This window comes from Trachypithecus francoisi, unplaced genomic scaffold, assembly GCF_009764315.1.
Source record: "Trachypithecus francoisi isolate TF-2019V2 unplaced genomic scaffold, Tfra_2.0 Lachesis_group1, whole genome shotgun sequence".
Lineage (NCBI taxonomy): Eukaryota > Metazoa > Chordata > Mammalia > Primates > Cercopithecidae > Trachypithecus > Trachypithecus francoisi.
In genome coordinates, this window is record NW_022681454.1 from 97277185 (window position 1) to 97298281 (window position 21097).

Sequence of the window (21097 nt, forward strand, 5' to 3'; positions counted from 1 at the left end):
CAGAGGTTGATACTATTTTTTCCTAATACTTGTGTGGTATGTTTGTGTTCTTACTTGGAAATATTTGTTGGAAGGGCTAAGATGATCTATTTCTAGGAGCAGTGGTATATGAGGGTTCTTCAGAGAAATAGAACTAGTAGAATATATGTGTGCGTGTGTGTATGTGTATGTTTGTGTAGCTATATATAGATGTATAGATATATATGTAGAGATAGATAAGTATGGGCGGTGGGGAGAGAGATTTATTTAAGAAATTGGCTCATGCAAATATGGGGGCTGCAAGTCCAAATCTGCAGTGTGGGTTGTCAGGTTGGAGACCTCGGGAAGAGCTAATGCTGTAATTCAAGTCTGAAGACTGTTAGCAGAATTTCCTCTTCTTTGGACAAGGTGTGTTATTTATTCTATTCAGTTCTTCAACTGAGAGGGCATTGCCTGCCCCAGCAATGTATTATCCTACATAAAGGGCAAATCTGCTTTACTGAAAACCTACTGATTTAAATGTTCATCTTATCCAAAAACACCTTCACAGAGACATCCAAAGTAATGTTTGGCCAAATGCCTGGGCACTGTAGCCCAGCTAATTTATACAAAATTAACCATCAGAAGTGGAATATACATTTCTGGGTATCAAGATGGATTGTATTGAACAATAGTTATATGTTGGGATAACTGCTAGTGAGGAATACCTTAGCATTAGAACTTGACACACAAGAAGCTACAGTTGGGCCTGGTGTGGTAGCTCACACCTGTAATCCCAGAACTTTGGGAGGCTGAGGCCAGGAGGATCTTTTGAGCCCAGAAGTTCAAGATCAGCCTGGGCAACATAATGAGACCTCATCGCTACAAAAAAATTTAAAACATTAGCCAGACATGGTGGTAGGTGCCTGTGGTCCCATCTACTTGGGAGGCCGGGGTGAGAGGCTCACTTGGGCCCAGGAGGTTGAGGATGTAGTAAGCCATGATCATGCCACTGTACTCCAGCCTGAGCAACAGACCAAGACCTTGTCTCAAGAAAAAATAAGAATCTATAATTGATTTTACTGAGATTTTGCATGATCACAACCTACTTTTTAATCATTGAAGTAAACCTCACAAGGAGGCTCCAAAAGGCAGAGAAATTGGGTTGTTTTGTTTCTTAAGAGATATAAGGAATCATAGTCTAGGTTTTAGCACACAATGTTCCATGAGGTGAGTTCATTTTAGATGCTTATAATTTTTTTTCCATGGTTAGTTATACATCTTTTCATTGTACTAAAGGAGCAAGCAGAATGTTTTTATTTAAATGGGTCATAATAACTTAGTTATGGATTGATCATATTTTCATTCTGATGTGTGCATGTGGGAGGGATAATATAAAGGCAAGGTAATTTTCTGCAATGATTTCTGGAAGCTTAAAGAACATTTTTGCATACATTTGCTTATGAAAAAACTATAATCCAAGACCTGATTAGCTTAATGCAAAGTGAAAAGTTTAGTCTCTGCATGAGCTAGTAACTGGTAATTATATGAAAAACTTCTATTCTTAACTTCAGAAGAAATCAAGATTACTTGGTGAGAGAATCTTATCAAGATGCTTGATGAGAGAATCTTAAAATATAAGACAGTCTCTTTGTAAACTCAATCCTCTTTCCCTTAGGAGTAATTATAACTACGACAACATCAATACATGTAACTTGCTTCATCTTTAGTATTCCCATAGCAGTTTATACATCCCTCCAATTGAACTTACGTCAGTGTGTATTCATTGTTTGTATATGCCTTTTTCATTTATTCTGTTATAACTCCGTAAGAGGAGGGATGCACTTCTATTCAACTAGCATTAATTGTGTACCACTATGCGTTAGTTGGTAATCTTGTCCTGGACAGTTTAGTGGTCTACATAGATAAGTAATATATAAGTTTTAATATAGTATAATATATAATGGAGCTGATTACAAAGTGTTATAGAAACAGAGAGATGGATTCAACTCACATTTTTAAGAGTCTTTCAAAGTGTCACAGAGGGGATGACATTTTATCTGGATCCTGATGGGTAAATAGACATTTTATAGGTATATTGTTGTCCTTTTCCTTCTACCTAGCTTTTCTTCAAATCTTGGATAATACCAGTCATCTACTTTTTACAGCTTCTCAATACTGGTAGCCTTCAACTGTTGGCCAAAAAATTACTCAATGGTAGAGAATGTTGCTTTTAGAAATTTAGTGCCTGTAGTTTCAGCTGGTAGTGCTTCTACATATTCCTTGATTGTAGAATGCATTTTTCTTTTTAGCTTAGAATATGCTTTATTGTCCTTAATAACTCAGCTCAAATGTTATCTTATTTGGAAACTTCATGATATTTATACATCTTTGATTGTTTATCATTATAGCTTGTACATAACCTCCATAGTGGTATCAAATCACATTGAATTGTGATAATTTATTAACCCCTCTCTGTCTCTTACTGGATAGTTAGCTCTCTGAGGATATGATTTGTGTCCTCTTTATTTTTATTCCCAAGATAGTAGCAACTCAGTTAAAATACACTTTCCTTGGATGATCTCATTCTCTGCATGTCTTTGACTACCAAATATGCTCTAACAACTTGGAAACAATTACAATGCTGTGTGCGAGTATTGAAGTGGGGGTAAGTTTGATAAGCAGAACCAAGGAATGCTGAATTTTGAAAACACAATGCATTTTAACCAGCTAAATGTGGGGGCCTGAGGATTATGGGAAGAAGAGCATCCTAAGCAAAGGGAGAGCATGTATAAAGTCATAGTGGTGAGAAAAGAATCTAGTCTATTAAGAAACTGAAAAGCTTGATATGGCTAGCAGAAAGGGTACATGCAAAGAAGGGTCAAGAGGTGAAAAGTGGAAAGGGCATAAGGGATCATATTATGAAAGGACTTTTATGTCATGCTAAACATGATTTTTTACTTGAAAAGCAAGTAAAAATCAGATTTGTGTTTTAAAAAGATCAGTGTGGAGACAGTGTGAAAGGAACAAAATGTTGGCACACCTAATTACCAGGAAAGGTGATCTGTTGACAGTGATGGAGAATATGGCATACAGAGAGAGTAATAAATGTTTAGAGTGTAGGAATATGGCATACATAGAGAATAATAAATGTTTAGAGTTCCAGGGCCTAGGAAATGTGAAAGGAAAATGACTAAGGGTGAAAAGATAACTGAACAATGTTGAAGGGTCCAATTAAGATTATAAATTATGAATTTGTAGTGATACCAGCTAACATATTTAGTAACATAATTTACTGTTTTAAAATCACGGAACAGGCAAGGTATATGGCTAGATTTATCCAGTGGTAGAATTTAATAGCAAGGTGAAATAAATAGATAGGGTTTAGGGTACTGCAGTAATACTAGAGTTGTTGAAATCATTGGTCTTTTTTTTTTTTTTTTCAGTGTAGGTAAGCATGACATGAATTATGGAAAGAGGGCTGATAGGGAAAGAAGGAGGAGTTGAAAGAATAGAGGTTTCAATGAGGCTTAAAAATGTTTAAGAAGTATAAAAGACATGGTAGAAGAGAAGACTAATCAGAAAGTTATTTCCAAATAAAAGCATTCAATCATAGGGTAGTTCTACCTATGATTATAGGCCTTGGGTGCGATATTGTGATGGATTGTTAAAGAGCAGTGGAAATTATTAAAGTCAGGGAGTGTGGGGCCAGGTTATTAACCACTCTGTGTAGATTCAGAGTTGTTCAGGACGATGGCAGGAGTTGAAGGGGAGAGACAAACTGGAAGTAAGCTCCAGTGTACTGGGGGGTTGTTGTGGTACTAATGATGAGAATGGGGAAAATATAATGTTACCAGATGGTAGAGGTTGAAAAGAGAGAAGCTGTTTTTGAATGAAGCCAGAAGACAAAATGTCTCAGATATTTTTGAGCTAAGAAAATACAACTTCAGCTCCAAGCCTGGGTCTTGGGGTAGAAAGTGAAGAAAAGAGAGTTGAGAAGTTCTTCGTGAGAGTACTTCAAGGGAAGTCTCCTGAGAAGAATTAATCTAGCTAAAAGTAAAAGGTAGGGCCTAGAGTTTTGTGAGTGTCTGGTTTTAGATTCAAAGGGTACAGTAAAAAGTGTTCAAAACTAGGTTTGAGGGGAAAATTCCAGTGGAAGGATGCTGCTATCGGATGGGAAAGTCTTTCATTGGCTGTCGTGCAGTTAATCTTTTCCCAGTTGCTTTGCTCTGTCCGTATGGTTTGGGAGATTGTGATCTGGTTTGTCATTATAATCTTTTCTTTTCCTCTCCGCTTGGGAGGGTGAATTCTGGTTTGACTATTATTTCCCTCTTTGTTCCCCTGAATTAGGTACTGTTAAGGGGTCTCCATCACACTTTTTTACCCTTATCATTTAAAAAAGGCCAGCTTGTGATACCATGCATTCCCTCTTACCTTAGAACATCTTGCCTTGGCCTTTCCCCATGCCAAATTGGAGGAGTTTTACAATTTCAGCATTTGTCTTAGGTATTAGGGAGATCTAAGTAATTACTCTAGTGCCATGATATTTAGTAAATCCAGGATCAATATGAAAACCCTTCAGCACTCATGTTAGGCTGCTATGTATTACTGTATCTCCACAGTCTACAAAGAGCATTATATGTTTTTAGAACACAGACATCTCCACATTCAGGGCTAAGGTCTTATTGCCAGTCTGGCGTCTACTGTTATGGGGTAATTAGATGTTAAGGTGATAGAGTTGGAGGAGGAGGAAGTATGGGAGTGTAGTGAAGAATAGGAACTAAATGCAGTTTTTGAACAGATTCTATTTGGATTTGCTTTCTTTTTCACTACAGATTTTAATCACTTCTGTTTCTTTTATGCCCTGTGTTTCTACATTTGTTTATTTTTTCTCTATTAATACTTAAATTCTTTCCCTACTCAGCTCCGGCACCCATTTCCCTTCCTTTTCTTGCTTACAACCCTTCTCCTTTGGGGAAGTTATAAGATTAGAGTGAGATGACCCTCAGCTCCACTCACTAGGTTACAGGAGCCATACTAGTTATACAGATTAGTTTAGTCATGTGAGCTATGGTGGTTTTGGTCTCTTTTTCTTTTTTGGAGGGTAGGTGGAAGAAAAGACTTTTGTGTTGCTCTGAATTGTGTGGTGTGTGTCTGTAAAAGCAGGAATTAGTATAGTCGTTTTTCTACTGTGATATAAGCTAGTCTGATGATAGTGCCACACACAGACGAGTAGAAAGTTGAGAAGATCTCAGAGAAATGAAGCAGGAGCCTTGATTAACCTGTTTACGAAGCTCGTTCTACTTCTAGACTTTACAATGATGTGATCTCTGAGCTAATAAATTCTTCTACTGGAGCACAGTACAGTAGTTTCTGTTACTTCCAGTATATCCTAACTGGTATATACAAATTGTAACTTTTTTTTTTTAAATCTAAAGTACACTAAGCATCTTGTTGGTGAGCCTAAATAACAGAGAGAGGCTCTCTTAACGGAAGTGGTATTTAGGAAAAGGGCATTGCCATGGGAATACATGTGCCATGATAAACTATGTGTGTTTCAAGGAAGTAAAGGAAAGCAAAGGTTTTTAATAGAAAAAAATGAGGAGGATTACATAATTGTTTTGAGATAATTATCCTTGGCTACAAGGATCAGTAACAAGGATCCCACTGGTCTGAGGTTGGACAGGCAGTTGCTGGGCAGATGTCTTTCCAGAAGTATTTTTTGTGTAAGGTTGTGACGGCCTTTGTGTAAGGTTATAGTTTTTGAAGAATGTTTTGTGACAGTTTTTGTCAGGCATTTATGCATGAGAACCCTATTTTCATGGTCTTTCCTGACGCTGTTTGTTAGGGTTTTTTTGGTTTTGTTTTTAACACAAGTGACTCTTGATTCCAACAGCTTTCATTTTCTCCCTTTTGATCAAGATCTTTCTCTGAAAGCATTGATGATCAGTCTTCCTGTAATTAGGTTTTGATTGTCCCTTGGTGCTGGGATGGACCTTTTTGGTCCCACATTGGAGAGGGTGATTGGTGACCAGGAATCAGTGTTAAAATTCTTATAGCCACATTTGAGCAACAAGGGAGGTTAAAGGTGAGTGGCTCTTGGTCTAAGCCTATCTGGAGACCATCATTAAGTTTAATTTTGTCTGTTTTGTAGGTGTTTGCTGTCATCTCAAAGTGCTGAACTAGTATTATTTTGTTAGGAGTTGTACTTCTGCAAAAATTTAGCAAGTAACAGATACAAAATTTAAGAAAGGAAAATTCAAAGTAAAATTCATAATAATATGGCAATCCCAGTTTACATAATGGTTTTGAGCCATGAAACCTAATGTAAAGACAACTAACTAAATTATTCCAATGGCCATAGAGAATTCAGTGAGACCTATTGTAACCATGTGGCCTGTTTTCTTATTTTACGTATATGGGGTCTCAGCTTTCCCATAGGAATTTATCCAGTTACAGCATGTGGTATTAGCAATAGCACAGGCATTTTCTTATTTAACCAGTTGATACAAAAAGATCTCTTAGGTTGCATTCTTTCAAACTACCAGCAGAAGCCACTGATTGTGAAATTTCAGTTATGGCATTCTCCTATCAAGTGAAAAAAGTAGCATTGAGATGGATAAGAGTCTTATTATTATATAAAGTCTTGTTCCAGCACCTTGGGAAAAGCTGTCTACCGTGTAAAAATGTCAACTTCTTATCTTGGTTTGCAGTTTGAATGTCTCTAGTTAGGGCATCGGGTGGTTTGGTGAACTTCACATGTGACTCTTACATCAGGCCCAGAACTTGTTCCTTCAGATTCATCTAGTTTCAGTTTATAAAGCTTTAGGAAAATTTAGGATTCATTCTAGTCTACAGGTAGATAAGAACTATTTTAAGACAATGCACAGAGCTACGGTCTAATAACAAACGTGTTTTATAGTTTTTTTTAATAAACATAACTTTCTCTGTATAGTCATCCTGATTTGTTTATTTATTTTTTATGAGACAGAGTCTCTCTCTGTTGCTCAGGCTGGAGTGCAGTGGTGCGATCTCGGCTCACTGCAACCTCCGCCTCCTGGGTTCAAGTGATTCTGTAAGTCATCCTGATTTTTATCAAAGATAATCAGAGTAAGACAAACTTGTTTGTAAAATAAGTTTAGTTTTATCAAAAATTGCCTGTAAGAAGTGATTTGATTACATGGTGTTCTCAGATTTAAAAACTCGTAAGGCTACAAAACCAAACCAAGGCAGACTTTAGATTTTATCACTATGAGACTGGGAACCCTTGAAACCAAGCATTGTATACACATTCTCAAATATGATATTGCAGTCAAAGCCTTGGTAACACAATCAGTGTATTTTATTGTATCTCGATAGAAAGATAATAGTTTTTTTTATTGAACCTTTCAGTTAACCATATTGCCATAAGAATACTCTCAAATAATTTTTGAATGGTGGGGGCAGTCAAATAAAGAGAAAATGCAACTGTTTCTACCTTTGTTCATAAAAGTATACTTTATTAAATTGCCTGAAGAGAAAGTTTCCTTAAATCTGGAAAACAAACATTTAAGTAAAGAACTAACAGTGTTTCAAATAAAAGTCATGGAAACATTATCTTTATCATTTATTTAATCTCATCTGTTTTTATTTTTGCTTCATCTTAGCAGTCTTTTGAACCTATCGGTTTATTAGTGTTCTAGAAAAAAAAAGATTTAGTCCATTAATCTTAAAGTTATTAGAAACCTGTATTTAAAGGATCCATTAGGGCCAGGTGCAGTGGCTCATGACTGTAATCCCAACACTTTGGGAGGCTGAGGTGGGCGGATCACGAGGTCAGAAGTCCGAGACCAGCTCACCAACATAGTGAAACCTCATCTCTACTAAAAATACAGAAAATTAGCTGGGCATGGTGGCAGGTGCCTGTAATCCCAGCTACTCGGAAGGCAGAGGCAGGAGAATTACTTGAACCTAGGAGGCAGAGGCTGCAGTGAGCCGAGATCGTGCCATTGCATTCCAACCCAGGCGACAGTGTGAGACTCCATCTCAAAAAAAAAAAAAAAGTGCCCATTACGGTCTTTTCTGTTAATCTGATTGTAAATACTTTTAGAGAAAAATTCAAAAAAATCCGGTGGAAGTTTATTATAATTAACAGACAAGAAAATTTAATTGTATTTGTGGCATATGACATATTATCTAGAATTCTGACTGATTACATTAGATTTCTGCATTTTATATCATTTTGGAACATTCATTATCGATAACATATACGTACATGTAACTGAAAGATCTAGTATCACGTACCATTTGACAATGTTTCTTATTCAATTTATCTAGTAACCCTAATCGCTTAATATCTCCACAAGATGAGAGAGACATTCGTTGATGCTCTCTAGGAGCCCAATAGGAAAATCCCAAAGTTAACTCTAGGTCAGAAAATCTTAATTTAGAATTTTGAGCTTGGGAAAGCCTGCCAAAGATGTCAAAAGGTTCAAAACACTTGAACAAAACAGTAGCACGGGTCACTGTGAAATCAATCTTTTTTATTATTATTATTTTATTTTAACCAGAGTAATAATCAAAAGACTTCAAAAGCAATACAGAAAGTTACGTGGATTTTTAAAATCTTAACCCTTACAAAGCTCAGTTTACCCAACCAATCAAAAATCTGTTAAAGACCACATGAAGTTATCTTGATAAAATGCAAAGTGTTTGTTTCTTTGGCCAGTTACCAAAAAGGTAAAGAGAATTTTTCTGCAGTATAATTGCTTCTCCTTATGGTAAACCCATTTAGATAGCCTGGAAGTTGAAGCTGATGAAAAAGTTACTTCAAGTTAATCAGACAAAGGAGAAGTGTATCTAAGGTTATGACTCTATACCATATTATAGAGGAATGTAAACAATAAAATTAATACCTTGAGCAGGGGAACACGTGGATCTTGGCAGCAGCATGAGAAATTTCCTGTTTACATGGAATAATTCAGATACATCAAGAAAAGACGAGAGTGCAGAATCAAGTTTTACTAGGAAGCATTGCTTTTCTAGGCCTTCAAGACAGAACATTTCAGTTTCAGGTCACAAAAGCAGTGTTGGAACTCGAGAAAAAAGGAGCTGATGAAAAAATTAAAAAGAGAGAGTCCCAGTTATTGTCCCAGCTAAACAAAAAGATGTATTTTTCAAGAGGAGAAAGGAGGAGAGCAGAAGGCAATGATGCATGACCTGCAAATCATGTGCAGTGAGATACAGCAGAATTTAAACTTCTGAGCTCTGAATGTGAGAAGCTTTAAGAGGAAAACTCTACCTCAAGAAATGAAATTACCATTCTAAATGAAAAAGACGGCATTTCCAACTTGAAACCAGGGAAATTAGATGGAATCTGTTAGAAAATGTCTGTTAAATAGATTTTAGAAGTAAAAATCAAAATCTCAGTACTTCAAGAAAACCTTATTCTAACACAGGGGACAAAATTTTTAGTTTTGTATCTGTATTTTTAGTATCAAAGCTCAATCTTTACAAAGACTTGGAAGTAATTCCCTTCTAGTTATAGCCAACTTGATCACACACAATTTCTTTCCTAAATTCGTCTTTCTCAAACTTTTCATGAGCTGCATAAACCTTTGACCACATGGTTAGACTTCTTGTTTTGTCCTATACTTCCTCTTTCTTAAATAACACGCCATCTTACTTTAGGGCAAAAATTTACCACAAGATTTTTTTCTCATACAAAATTATTCTCTTTTTCTTTTTAACCTTTCTTACCAAAAATATAACTTCATACCTGTAATTTTTTTCATATCTCTCTTTTCTACTTACTGTACTTATTGGTTCCTTTTCTGTCTTATTTCCTTCTTAAATCATATTTTGAAGCAACCTTTAACCTCTGAATTAGACAAAATTATTGTCTTAATAGAGAATACATTTTTATGCTTTCATTATTATTGAAAACACATTTTTGTGTACTTTGTTTACAAAATTATATATATTAGAATTTTAATTCTTAGTAACATTAATTTTTAGTGAAAACATAGGAAGCAAGAAATTTTGAACTGTTCATCGCACATCAGTATTTTTATAGATGAGAATCATTTTGCAATTTCAGAAAATGTTTCCCCATAATTGTTATGTTATAAATAGACCCAAATGTATTTAGTCTTTTTATAAAATTTAAGAAGCTAAGAGCAAATTTACAATTATGTTCAGCAATTTATGTTTTAATGTTTTTTAAAAATCTTACTTGGAAAGACCCAGACATTTAATGAATATCTGTTACTTAATTTAACATAACATTGGGAATTTAGATTGCCTGAAAAGTTCATGGGTAAACATTTATCCTGTCTACATTTACCTGGTTTATCTTTAGCAGTTATACCTAGATTACTTATGAAAGTTGAGATACTGGGTAAAACTAGTCATCATTTCAAGTTATTTTTCTTTTAACCATTTATTTAGACTGAATATCAGGCATTCACCTAAGTAAGAAACTTAAATGTATTGGTATTTTGCCAATAACTCAGAACACACAGCTGTTTTTATTAAACTAAATAGTGTTGTGTTAGTCTTACCAAAGAATTACACCAACAAAGATTATTCTGTTTTAGGTTGGGTTTATAGTTTTATGGCCTTAAAACATCTAGCAGAGACAAATATAATCCTGTCTGACCAGTAAACTCAGGCAAAAATGTATGCTGATAATTTTGAATACATTTTTAATTAAGTTTTAAAACCAGCTTATTTATCAAAGTTTTTTTAAGTCACGTGAACTAAAAGACATTTGACTTAATTACTGTGTATTTCATGTAAGCGCTCATTTATTTAAGCCGATCTGAATAGAATTCCTTAAGGGATTTCTGGCCAAGTACATCAGATTTTACTATGTAGACATAACATACAACATAATATATATGCATATGCATAAAACACATAAGCATATATACATACACACACAAAATTTGGGGGTAAAACAGTTTCTGTAGCAGCTTAAAAAAAAGAAAAAAGTATTTTACCCTCCCCCGACCTTTGACTCAGGTTCACATGAGTTTAGGGTTAAATTTTCAATGTTTACATTTTTAGCTAAGGATGGCCGAATTGTATAAGAAAAACAAAATTTCTAAGTGGCATTGAATTTTCGGTAACAAGTCTGTCTTTTGTTTGCCAGTCTGATTTGCTTGAGTAGTTAGTGTAGCAGGGAAATTGTTTAGTGGGTTTTTGGTTTTTTGTTTTTCGCCCCCACATGACAGAAAAAGCAATTTTTATGCTGGACAGAGATACTTTATATTGTTTCTTTGAGCTCAAGACTTTCAAGTGTTTGATCTGAGATCCTAATTTTTGTGAACACTATATAGTTCTTTTTCTTTTAGACTATGAATCCTTCAGTTAACTGTTTCTTTACCCTAAACAGTTGTTAGTCAAGCAAACCTAAATTTACATTTCCAAAAGATCCCTGAGTGGTTAGTTGTCATCGAGCTGTTATACTTTGTAAAGCTATTAATTTGAAAGTCGTTTAAGACATTTATTTATTTATTTTTTAAATCTTGGCTGGAATACACAAGCAGTGAGGTTTTTTATATCAACACCAGTAGGAAAATCAACAGAATCAAAGTAGACAAAAAAAAAAAGAGAGAGAGAGAGAGAGAGAGAAAGAAGGTAGAAACCTTTACATGTGAGCTTAATATTTGCAGGTTTTTTGTTTTTTGGAGAGGAGAGTTTGAATAATGACCAATGAGCTCTGGATTTTCCTGGATATACTTGGGCCATCAGTTAAAGAATGAGAATAGGCCATAAGATATAGCCCGCTGAAGTCCCCTAGAACCTGACATGCCTTAATGTTTGAGAATTCCATTCCTTTTCTTACTAATTTCTCAAAGGTAAGGAAAATCCCATAAATTCTGTCAGGGAGTGTCAGGACTGTTGTTTTAGGTGCCGGTGACTGCCCTACTGGCTTTTAATTAATCATTCTGTGTCCATCAGGCTACAAGGAGCAATAGTAAGAGTGATGCCAGTCTGAGGCTGGTCATGCAGAAGCTGGGCAGATGTCCTCACTGAGGTTGCAAGTTTGTAGTGGTCTTTGTGGTTTTTGTAGTCTTCTGTGATAGTTTTTGTTATCAGGGATTTATGCAGGAGAACACCCTCTTCATGACCTTTTCTGGCTCTATTAGGGTTATTTGTTTTTAAACACAGATGACTCCAGTTTGATTTGGATAACTTTCAAATTGTATGGAATTTGGAAAATATGAAAAAGTTTTTTGTTTTATTTTACAAATTTGAATTATTTCACATAAATGTAGCTTCTTTTAAAAAAAACTTAGCATTTATCATGTTAAATATTCTTTTAAAATGATATTCTTAATGACTATGTAATGTTCTTTTAGATTGCTAGACCATAGTGATAGTTATCTTTTAAGATGATACTGTGAGCCACTTGACTTTTTCCTTTGGCCAAGATTAATGTTGATTTTAAGTGACTTCTTACCTTTTTTTTTTTTTTTTAAACTTTTCTGTTGTCTTGTTTTCCTGGAAAAGTGGAGTAAATTTTATATCACACTTGTATAAAGTAGTGTTTCTTTAAATAGATTCCTTGGGTTACTCATTTTCTTAGATGCCCTATTAAGAAGTGACTTACTTGATAAACAGTGTATAATCATATTGGCTCACAGTAAACATTAGCAAATTGAGGACTTCAAAGAATCTTGCAGATGCCAAATCTGTTTATCTTTATTTACTTCATATTTTCCCCCAGAGTGTTTGACAATAAAATGGAGATAGATCTTTTGCTGAAAATAGTTTTTCATTATGTTTTACTATATCCTCATTCTCTTAGTCTGCAGTAAGAAATCCATATTTCTTATAGGTAAATATTCATATCTTCAGTAATTCAACTTCTTGGTGAACCATCTAGTTATATACTCTGCTTATACCACAGTCATTAACACGTTTCCTCATGGTGTTTACATTCTCAATAAATATATCTTATTTTTTAACCATGTAACTCTTAAATTTTTTAGCAGCTGCTTTATGACCTACTTAGTGGTAATTTTAAAGAAAATAGTCAAACTAGCAGATCTCCCTGCTTATTCTAGTGATGATTTCCACACACATAACTTCTCCCACTCCCACATCCTACATTATCCCTGGAATTGAGATGAGTACAAGACTATCAAAATCATTTACTGTAATTTTATAAAACTTAGTTTTTTAGTGAATCTATTTCTGATGGTGAATCATGGTATAAATGGGTTTTTGTTCTGCTCTCTTTCTTTTCATGACTGCATATATCCTTTTTTTAAACTCTTGCATTTCATGTTCCTTTTGTTTATTTAAGATTCTCAAACAATTTTCTTCACTGAGGGAGAAGGTTGTCATCAGTGAAAGAATTGCCATTTTTTAAATTTCCATCTCTGCCACCCCCACTTCAAACACTTTCATTTTCTTTTAGAAACATTAATTTCTCATTTGTCTGGCCCATACTTTAAGCTACTTATACTCAGCATATTTCTCTTCTGTGTTTTCATTCTGTTTTTTTGTTTTTGTTTTTGTTTTTGTTTTTCTAGAGGCAGAGTCTCGCTTTGTTACCCAGGCTGGAGTGCAGTGGCACGATCTCAGCTCACTGCAAACTCGCCTCCCGGGTTCAGGCGATCTTATGCCTCAGCCTCCCGAGGAGCTGGGATTACAGGCATCCACCACCATGCCCAGCTAATTTTTGTATTTTTAGTAGAGATGGGGTTTCACCATGTTGGCCAGGCTTGTCTCGAACTCCTGACCTCAAGTGATCCACCCACCTCGGCCTCCCAAAGTGCTGGGATTACAGGTGTGAGCCACTGCACACATTCTTCAGTCTGTTTCAGCCTGCTTCATTCTTTGTATACACAGTTGCCTGACTCTCATTTAATCACTGCCTCAGTTTAGCTATCCCAAAATACTATACATCTCTTTCTCACTCAATTGTCTTACCTTAGTTCTTACTCTTGTAAAATGTGTTAAATAACAATATTTTTCACATAATAATTTGGCAAATCAGGTCAAAGTATAGTCAGCAACATATAACTTCTGAATGACGGTTGTAGTGGGAAGAGCTTTGGAGAAGAAATCACAAAAGCTGGTTTCCTATTCCTTTTCCAATATAATCTTATATGGCCTTATTTGTAATATGAAGAACATGACCTATCATCCCTATCTCAGATGACTTCTAAAATGAAGAGATTAATGTGTTTGAAAATGCTTTGAAATTTTTACAAATGCTCTTAAAAAAATGAAGACACACAGTGTTTATGGAAGTAGATAACATTAAAAAGATTGAATAGCTTTCAATCAGGTACCTTTTAATGAGGACAATGTGAGTCTAATGAGTAGGAATTAGCTAAAATGGTAGGGTGAGGGGGGTGGCATTGCAGAGAGGGAACATCATATGCAGAAAGGAGTTATGAAATAAGATGATTAATATGGATTACTATAAGTAATTTAGTATGGCTAGAGTGTAGGATGTCCATGGAGGAGTATCAGGAGAAAGGATTAGGAAATACGGATATGCTTGAATGTTTAATGAAAAGATATGGAGGACTGCTTAAAAATTTAAAGGAATGATATAAACTTTACATTTCCAGAAGTTAATTCTTGTACTATTGTAGATGAAAGATGCGAACGGGGTGAGAGAGGCAAACTGGAGTTAGGGAGACTTGAGGAGGCTGTTGCATTTAACAAAGGTCTGAACTGAGAACTTGAAGTAATATGAATGTAGAAAGGGAGAAGACAGATGCAAAAAACAATAGTGAAATGGAATCTGTGGGACCTATGTTCTGATTAAAAGTGGGTGGCAGGAAGTTATTCACTAAAAGAGAAAATTTTATAATTATTTTAGGGCTCCTGGCTTAAATGGGTTTCCTACCATTCACTGAGATAGAAACCAAAATGAATTTAAAGGAAAGAGGGTACATTTGATTTCGATTTTGTTAAATTTGAGGTATTTAGCGTATACCCAAGTGCAAATGCTTTGTTTACTGTTGCATAAAAGGAGAGAGGATTGGGGACCTGTCTCTTTGGTAAATGAAGCCTTGGGTTTAGATCAGATCACCCAAAGCAGCATAGGGCTAAGTCTCTTTGTTACACCCTATTTTTAAAATCTACCCCTTGAGAGATATACAATTCCCCAGAAACCTTGATACCCATGGCCCCCCTTTGATTCATATTTCTGGTCCTTGTCGTTAATCCCAAGTCTGAGCCTTCAGTGAAAACCTGTCTTCTCACAATCTGCCATAAGGATCCCTAGGCCACTATTTTACCATTCTTTATTGTTCTTATAACTCTAAGTAAAACTTAAAATGTTTTTTATTGCTCTAAAGCTATATTACCAATCTAATCCAAATACACTTTTAACCTAATAGAGTCTTAGTAATAGCAGTCGTTATTTTTATTTTTCTAACTTGGGGTTTACTATAAATTGGTTATCGCTTGCTTTTCATTAGTTTATCCTCATGAAACCTGTATGCTAATATAACATCATAACTTCAGTTTATTGTAGTAGCATACCTGGAAATTCCCTCTTGGTATTTAACTGTAAAGCCAATTATTTTAATATATTTACTTGGCAGTTGTGTTTGGAACTTGAGCCTTTCTCAAGCTGTAACCTTAAATTATGAGTTCCCTCCCATTCTCCATACTCCCTCCTTTGTAATACTTTGTATTGGCCTTGAGGAATTGCGTGAGTTGTGCTTTAGCCTCTGCTCGTATGACATTATAGCCTGGTTTCTTGATTCACTCTTCTTTCAAGTTTCTCTGGCCTGATCTCCCAATTTTCCTTTTCTTTCCGATATCTGGCAGTGTCATAACTAAGCTGCCTCCTTGCCACCAGGAGGTCAGATGGAGTGAGGACATAGGGCTTTGGGGACAGAATGAGTGTTAGAAGAACTTCAAGGGCTATTGTGATGGATATGACTCCTGCCCCAGCTCCCACAGATACTATTTTAAAGTAGCAATTGCCCGTCATATATGGACCCTTCAAAATTCAAAAACTGCCAGCTGCCTATAATTTGTAGGCATTCTCAAACGTTTTTATGACTGCACCTAGATGCGAAGGAGGAGAAAGATGTTGAACTGATTCCTGCAAACATTAAAAAGGAGTGTGGTTAAAATGTCAGTAGTAGTCTGGCTACAGATAGTGAAGAGTCCTGATCACAGTGCATGGCTTTTTATCTTGTTTTTTTGTTTGTTTGTTTGTTTGTTTTTTTTTTTAACAAGTAGCCATTCATTTGGACATGTAAACATCAACCTCTTACTACTCCTTAGTGCCGTTTTAAAATTGTTTCAAGGGTTTTCACAGATACCTGAGAACATCCTCAGTTCACAGGTCAGTGTATATTTTGAAATACAGTGTAATGCCAGTGCAAAAAGTATATATGAAATGAAGTTAAAACTTTGTAGTTTATGCAAGTTGGAACAGCTATTAAAAAGTCAAAAAATAACAGCTGGGTAGTGAGGTTGCAGAGAAAAGGGAATGCTTTTACACAGCTGGTGGGAAAGTAAATAGTTCAGCCATTGTGGAAATTAGTTTGGCAATTTTACAAAGAACTTAAAACAGAACTACCATTCTATCCAGCAGTTGTATTATTGGGCATGTACCCAAAGGAATATAAATCATTCTACCGTAAAGACACACACACATTGCAGCACTGTTCACAGTAACAAAGACATTGAATCAACTTAAATACCCATCAACGATATACTGGATAAAGAAAATATGGTACATATACACCATGGAATACTACACAGTCATAAAAATGAATGAGATTATGTCCTTTGCAGCAACATGGATGGAGCTGTAGGTCATTATCCTAAGCAAACTAACGCAGGAACAAAAAAACCAAAGACCACACATTCTCGTTTAAGTGGGAGCTGTCAGGCATGGTGGCTCACGCCTGTAATCCTAGCACTTGGGGGACCACTTAAGGTAGATCACTTGAGGCTGGGAGTTCAAGACCAGCCTGGCCAACATAGCAAAACCCCATCTCTACTAAAAAATACAAAAATTAGCTGGGTGTTGGGGTGCACACCTGTAATCTCAGCTGCTTGGGAAACTGAGGCATGAGAATCACTTGAACCCGAGAGGCAGAGGTTGCGGTGAGCTGAGATTACACCACTTCACTCCAGCCTAGTTGAAAGAGCAAGACTGTCTCATCAAAGTATATATATACACACACATACATATATGTATCATATATATCATATATGTGTTTATCATTATATATGATATGTATCATAATCATGATATATACGATATATCATACATGTATGTTTATCATGACATCATATATGTGATATATCACATACGCAATACATGTTGTATATCACATATGTGATATGTGTGGTGTATAATATCACATATGTGACATGTGTGATATATGATATATCGCACATGTGACGTGTGGTATATGTCATATATCACATGCGATATGTGTGGTGTATATCGTATATATCACATGTGTGATATGTCATATATGTGATCTATATCCGTATATATCACGTGTGATATGTGTCATATATTGTGTATGTGATATATCACATGTGATATAAGTGATATATATGTATGTGTGTATATATATGAAGTGGGAACTAAACGTTGAGGATATATGGACACAATGAAGGGAACAGCAGACACTGGGACCTACTTGAGGAGGGAGGGTGGAAGATGAGTATTGAAAAACTTCCTATCGGATACTATGCTTATTACCTGAGTGACTAAATAATCTTTACACCAAACCCCCATGACACACAGTTTACTCATGTAACAAACCTACCCATGTACCCTAAACCTAAAATAAAAGCTTAAAAAATAAAAAAAAATACACTTTGTAATTAATTATTGGACAGTGGTGTTTTTGTGATAAAGTACAAATTTGTTCTTTACTTTTTTATGTCAAAGAAAAGTGGTAGTTCCCAGACATTTACATTCTAAACCTATATAGAAATCTGTATGCTAGCAGGTAAAAATAATCCCTGTTAGATTTTTCTAAATTGCAAATCAGATTTATGTGAAAAAACAGGTTATATTTTTCCCTTTTATTTCTTTGGTAATAGCAGTGAAAATACTATTTTCAAATTCTGGATTCCTGTTTAGTACAGCTATTCTCCCAGTTCCCTGTGGAAAGTGTCATTGGAGTGCAAGAGTTAGCATTGTTTGTTTGGGTTTCCCCTTGCCCCTGACATTCTACTCTGATACTAAGCCACTCTTTTAGTTATAGTTAAATGAGACATGCATGGGTGATTTGCAGTTAACTGCTTGCCTCCACACATAACAAATGCCTCGGCTTCATATCTAATCATGATTCATGCCTTATGCCAGACATTTGCTGTCATCCCAGTACCAGCAGATGGTGGGGCTAGACCCCTGGGACAGTATGACCCAATGTTCTAAGGTTATATATCTTCTGGTAGCAATGGTCAGAAAAGAAAAGATTGTAACATGGCAAATTAAGTTTAGCTCTTTATGGCTTTTTGCTTAAAAAAAAAAATAGGTGTCACATTTTCAAGTGGTACCATAAAAACGTATTTTTTAGTCCAATAAAATAAAAGCATAAACTGGAGTGTTATCATTCCTTAACTCCAAATCCTGGTAGTCAAGGGGTACATGGAACAATGGTTTTTCGCTTTCCTCAAACCCATGATTAGAAATACATTTTACATATAGTACGTATATACTTACAGGCACATATGCATATGCATATACATAGTTCATACCAAAATTTCAATAGTAGTGTTTGACCTTACCATGTGCAATTTTTTTTCTCTTTTTTTGTTGTTGTAGATGTTGTTAATTCTTTCTCTCTTTTTAACCAGTTTCTAGTCTTCATTCCCCAAGTAGATTTTAGTGCTCACTAATGGATTGGGACCCACAGTTTGAAAAACTGTATTAAACAATCAGCACTTATTATAAAGAAATATGCTGCTTACTTTTTTGTGGACTTTCTCAAATTATAAAAAATGATTTTCCTACTCTTTACTGATCACATCAGCTGCCATTTAGTTAACAAGAAATTTTTAGGGTTCTCTATTACTTGTATGTATATCCAAGGATCTAAAGGACATAGAGGAGCTACATATAGAAACAAATTTCAGTTGAATGTTTTAATGAGCCTTATAACCCTCTAGCTTTAAACACATGCCATTTCTCTTCATTGTTCACAAGTAATAATTTTATTTCTTTGAGCTTTTCTTTATTTTTATCTTATATTTTAATAGGTCATTCTTTTTAACATACATGAAGTAGCTTGTTTTTAGGCCCGTTATTTGTATTTTAAAAAGAAGGAAAGGAAAGAAGTAGGGCCTTTTGAATTTCTGTATCACCAAATAGAATTTAGAATACTATAGGTTGTTGCAATATACTGTTTTCCCTTCTTCATTAATGATGATGTGAATGAGTTGTATGAAAAACATAGTAGTCATAGGAACCATGTAATCCCTTGACTATCACTTTTCATTCCATATAAAATGATAGGAGGTGAGTTTTTTGCCTATATAATTGCCATTTTTAAAAGTTGCTATGGCGTTGTAGAGAACCATAGAGTTTATAGAAAGTGATAGCTGTTAGAATTCAGAAGAGATATAGAAAAAAAGCATTTATATTCTGAATAGATAGGGTTAGAACTAACATTGAGAGGAAGTTTGGTACGCAAATGATATATTCAGAAAGAACTTCTTTATAGTCTGACTGTAAATAAACAAAATATATTATCAGGTGTTTTGTGCAGATTAAAACTCAAGATAAAAGCAGCTTGTGGAGCAGAAGGTAATTTTATATAAACACATATATTTGAATCTATACTGAAACTAATTTATATTATGGGTGGGAAAAATTCTTGAATAATTTATTGTAGATAACGGTCGTCAGTCTTACCATGAAAGATTTTCATTGAAGCTCTTTGTGTATATCTTTTTTAGATACAGAAACAAGTGAAAAAATCCAGGCAAGTGGAATACTTCAGCTGTTTGCAAGTCTGTTGACTCCGCAGTCTTCCTGCAAAGCCAAAGTAGCTAACATCATAGCAGAAGTAGCCAAAAATGGTGAGGTTTACCTCAAGAACTTTTCTGCTGGGAACATCTTCAGTTTTACATCTTACTTGTCAGTATGCTTTATTAATTTATGTTTTAATTTTGTAGATTAGATGTTTTTTATTTCATTTATCTTTTGTTTGACTCTTCATGTAATTGTTTTAAATGGCTATAGTTAACAGTCATTCATACATGTCTCATTTGATAACCCATTCCTTCTCAGTAGAATTATGGGAAAGCTCTGCTGCCCTCAGCTATACCTGTGTTACTTATTACTTTTGGTATAAGAGTCTTGAACTTGCCACTGAGTCATTCATCTTTATTGGCATAAGAGATAATATATTTTTAAATATTTATGTTTGTGTTATACCCACATAAACTCACTGTTCTTTTTAGTTTTGCCTATTGTTCCGACATTGGCACTTCAACAGTATAGTTGGAATATATGTTCTATTTTCTACACTCACCTTTGTGGAAAACATATATTTCTTAAGTTTCCATGTAAGAATACTTTGGAAAAACAATAATGACAACAAAGTTTAGATTATAGAATACTTAATCCATCCCATTGTGTACTATTTATACACTGAGAGATTCTTTGGGTGAATTATAGCATAAATATTTGCAAGTGGTTTTAGTTCAGTCAGTTTAAGAAAAACACTGAATTCCTAAAACAATTTTTAAGCATAAGAGAAGGCCATACTATATATAATACCTTTAGTGTGCCTCAATTTGTCAGTTTTACGTTATTTTTTAGCCTTTTATTGTAATATGATTCATATATTATTTTTTAAAGGGAAGGAATTTAAAAATTCTGGCTTCATCATGGCAGGTGACTTTGTAAAGTACCAGTCAGTATATGTTGGTTTGGGCTGGTTAAACAACGTATTTTTAGGTGTGTTGCCAAAAAGAAAATTGTGTGAAACTGTCATTTGTGTAGAGGTTCCGAAAATGCATTTCAAGTTAGATTCCGTATTGGTATATCATTTTTTGGTGGTTGTTAGAAAATTGGCCATTTATCACTCTTATATGTCACATCTAAGAAGCAGATCTAGTTTGAAAATGAATTCTTTCCAGACATTGCTTGTTAACCTGGACCAACCCTTATCTGAATTCTTTTAGGTAC

At 35.0% G+C, this 21097-nt stretch overlaps 1 protein-coding gene across 9 annotated transcripts in view; it reads left to right on the forward strand.

Annotated features, from left to right (window-relative positions):
* Positions 1–21097, forward strand: part of RAP1GDS1 (Rap1 GTPase-GDP dissociation stimulator 1) — a 172901-nt gene that overhangs the window by 50520 nt on the left and 101284 nt on the right. For 7 of the 9 annotated variants that reach the window (XR_004438055.1, XM_033214859.1, XM_033214863.1 and 4 more), the window contains one exon: positions 19861–19983. Coding sequence is in view for 6 of the 9 variants with exons in the window: in XM_033214859.1 (XP_033070750.1) it covers positions 19861–19983 (123 nt within the window). In the remaining 3 variants the exon portion in view is untranslated. Of the gene's footprint in view, positions 1–19860; positions 20042–21097 lie in introns of all 9 variants that reach the window. The other 2 variants (XM_033214865.1, XM_033214864.1) reach the window with 1 other exon arrangement.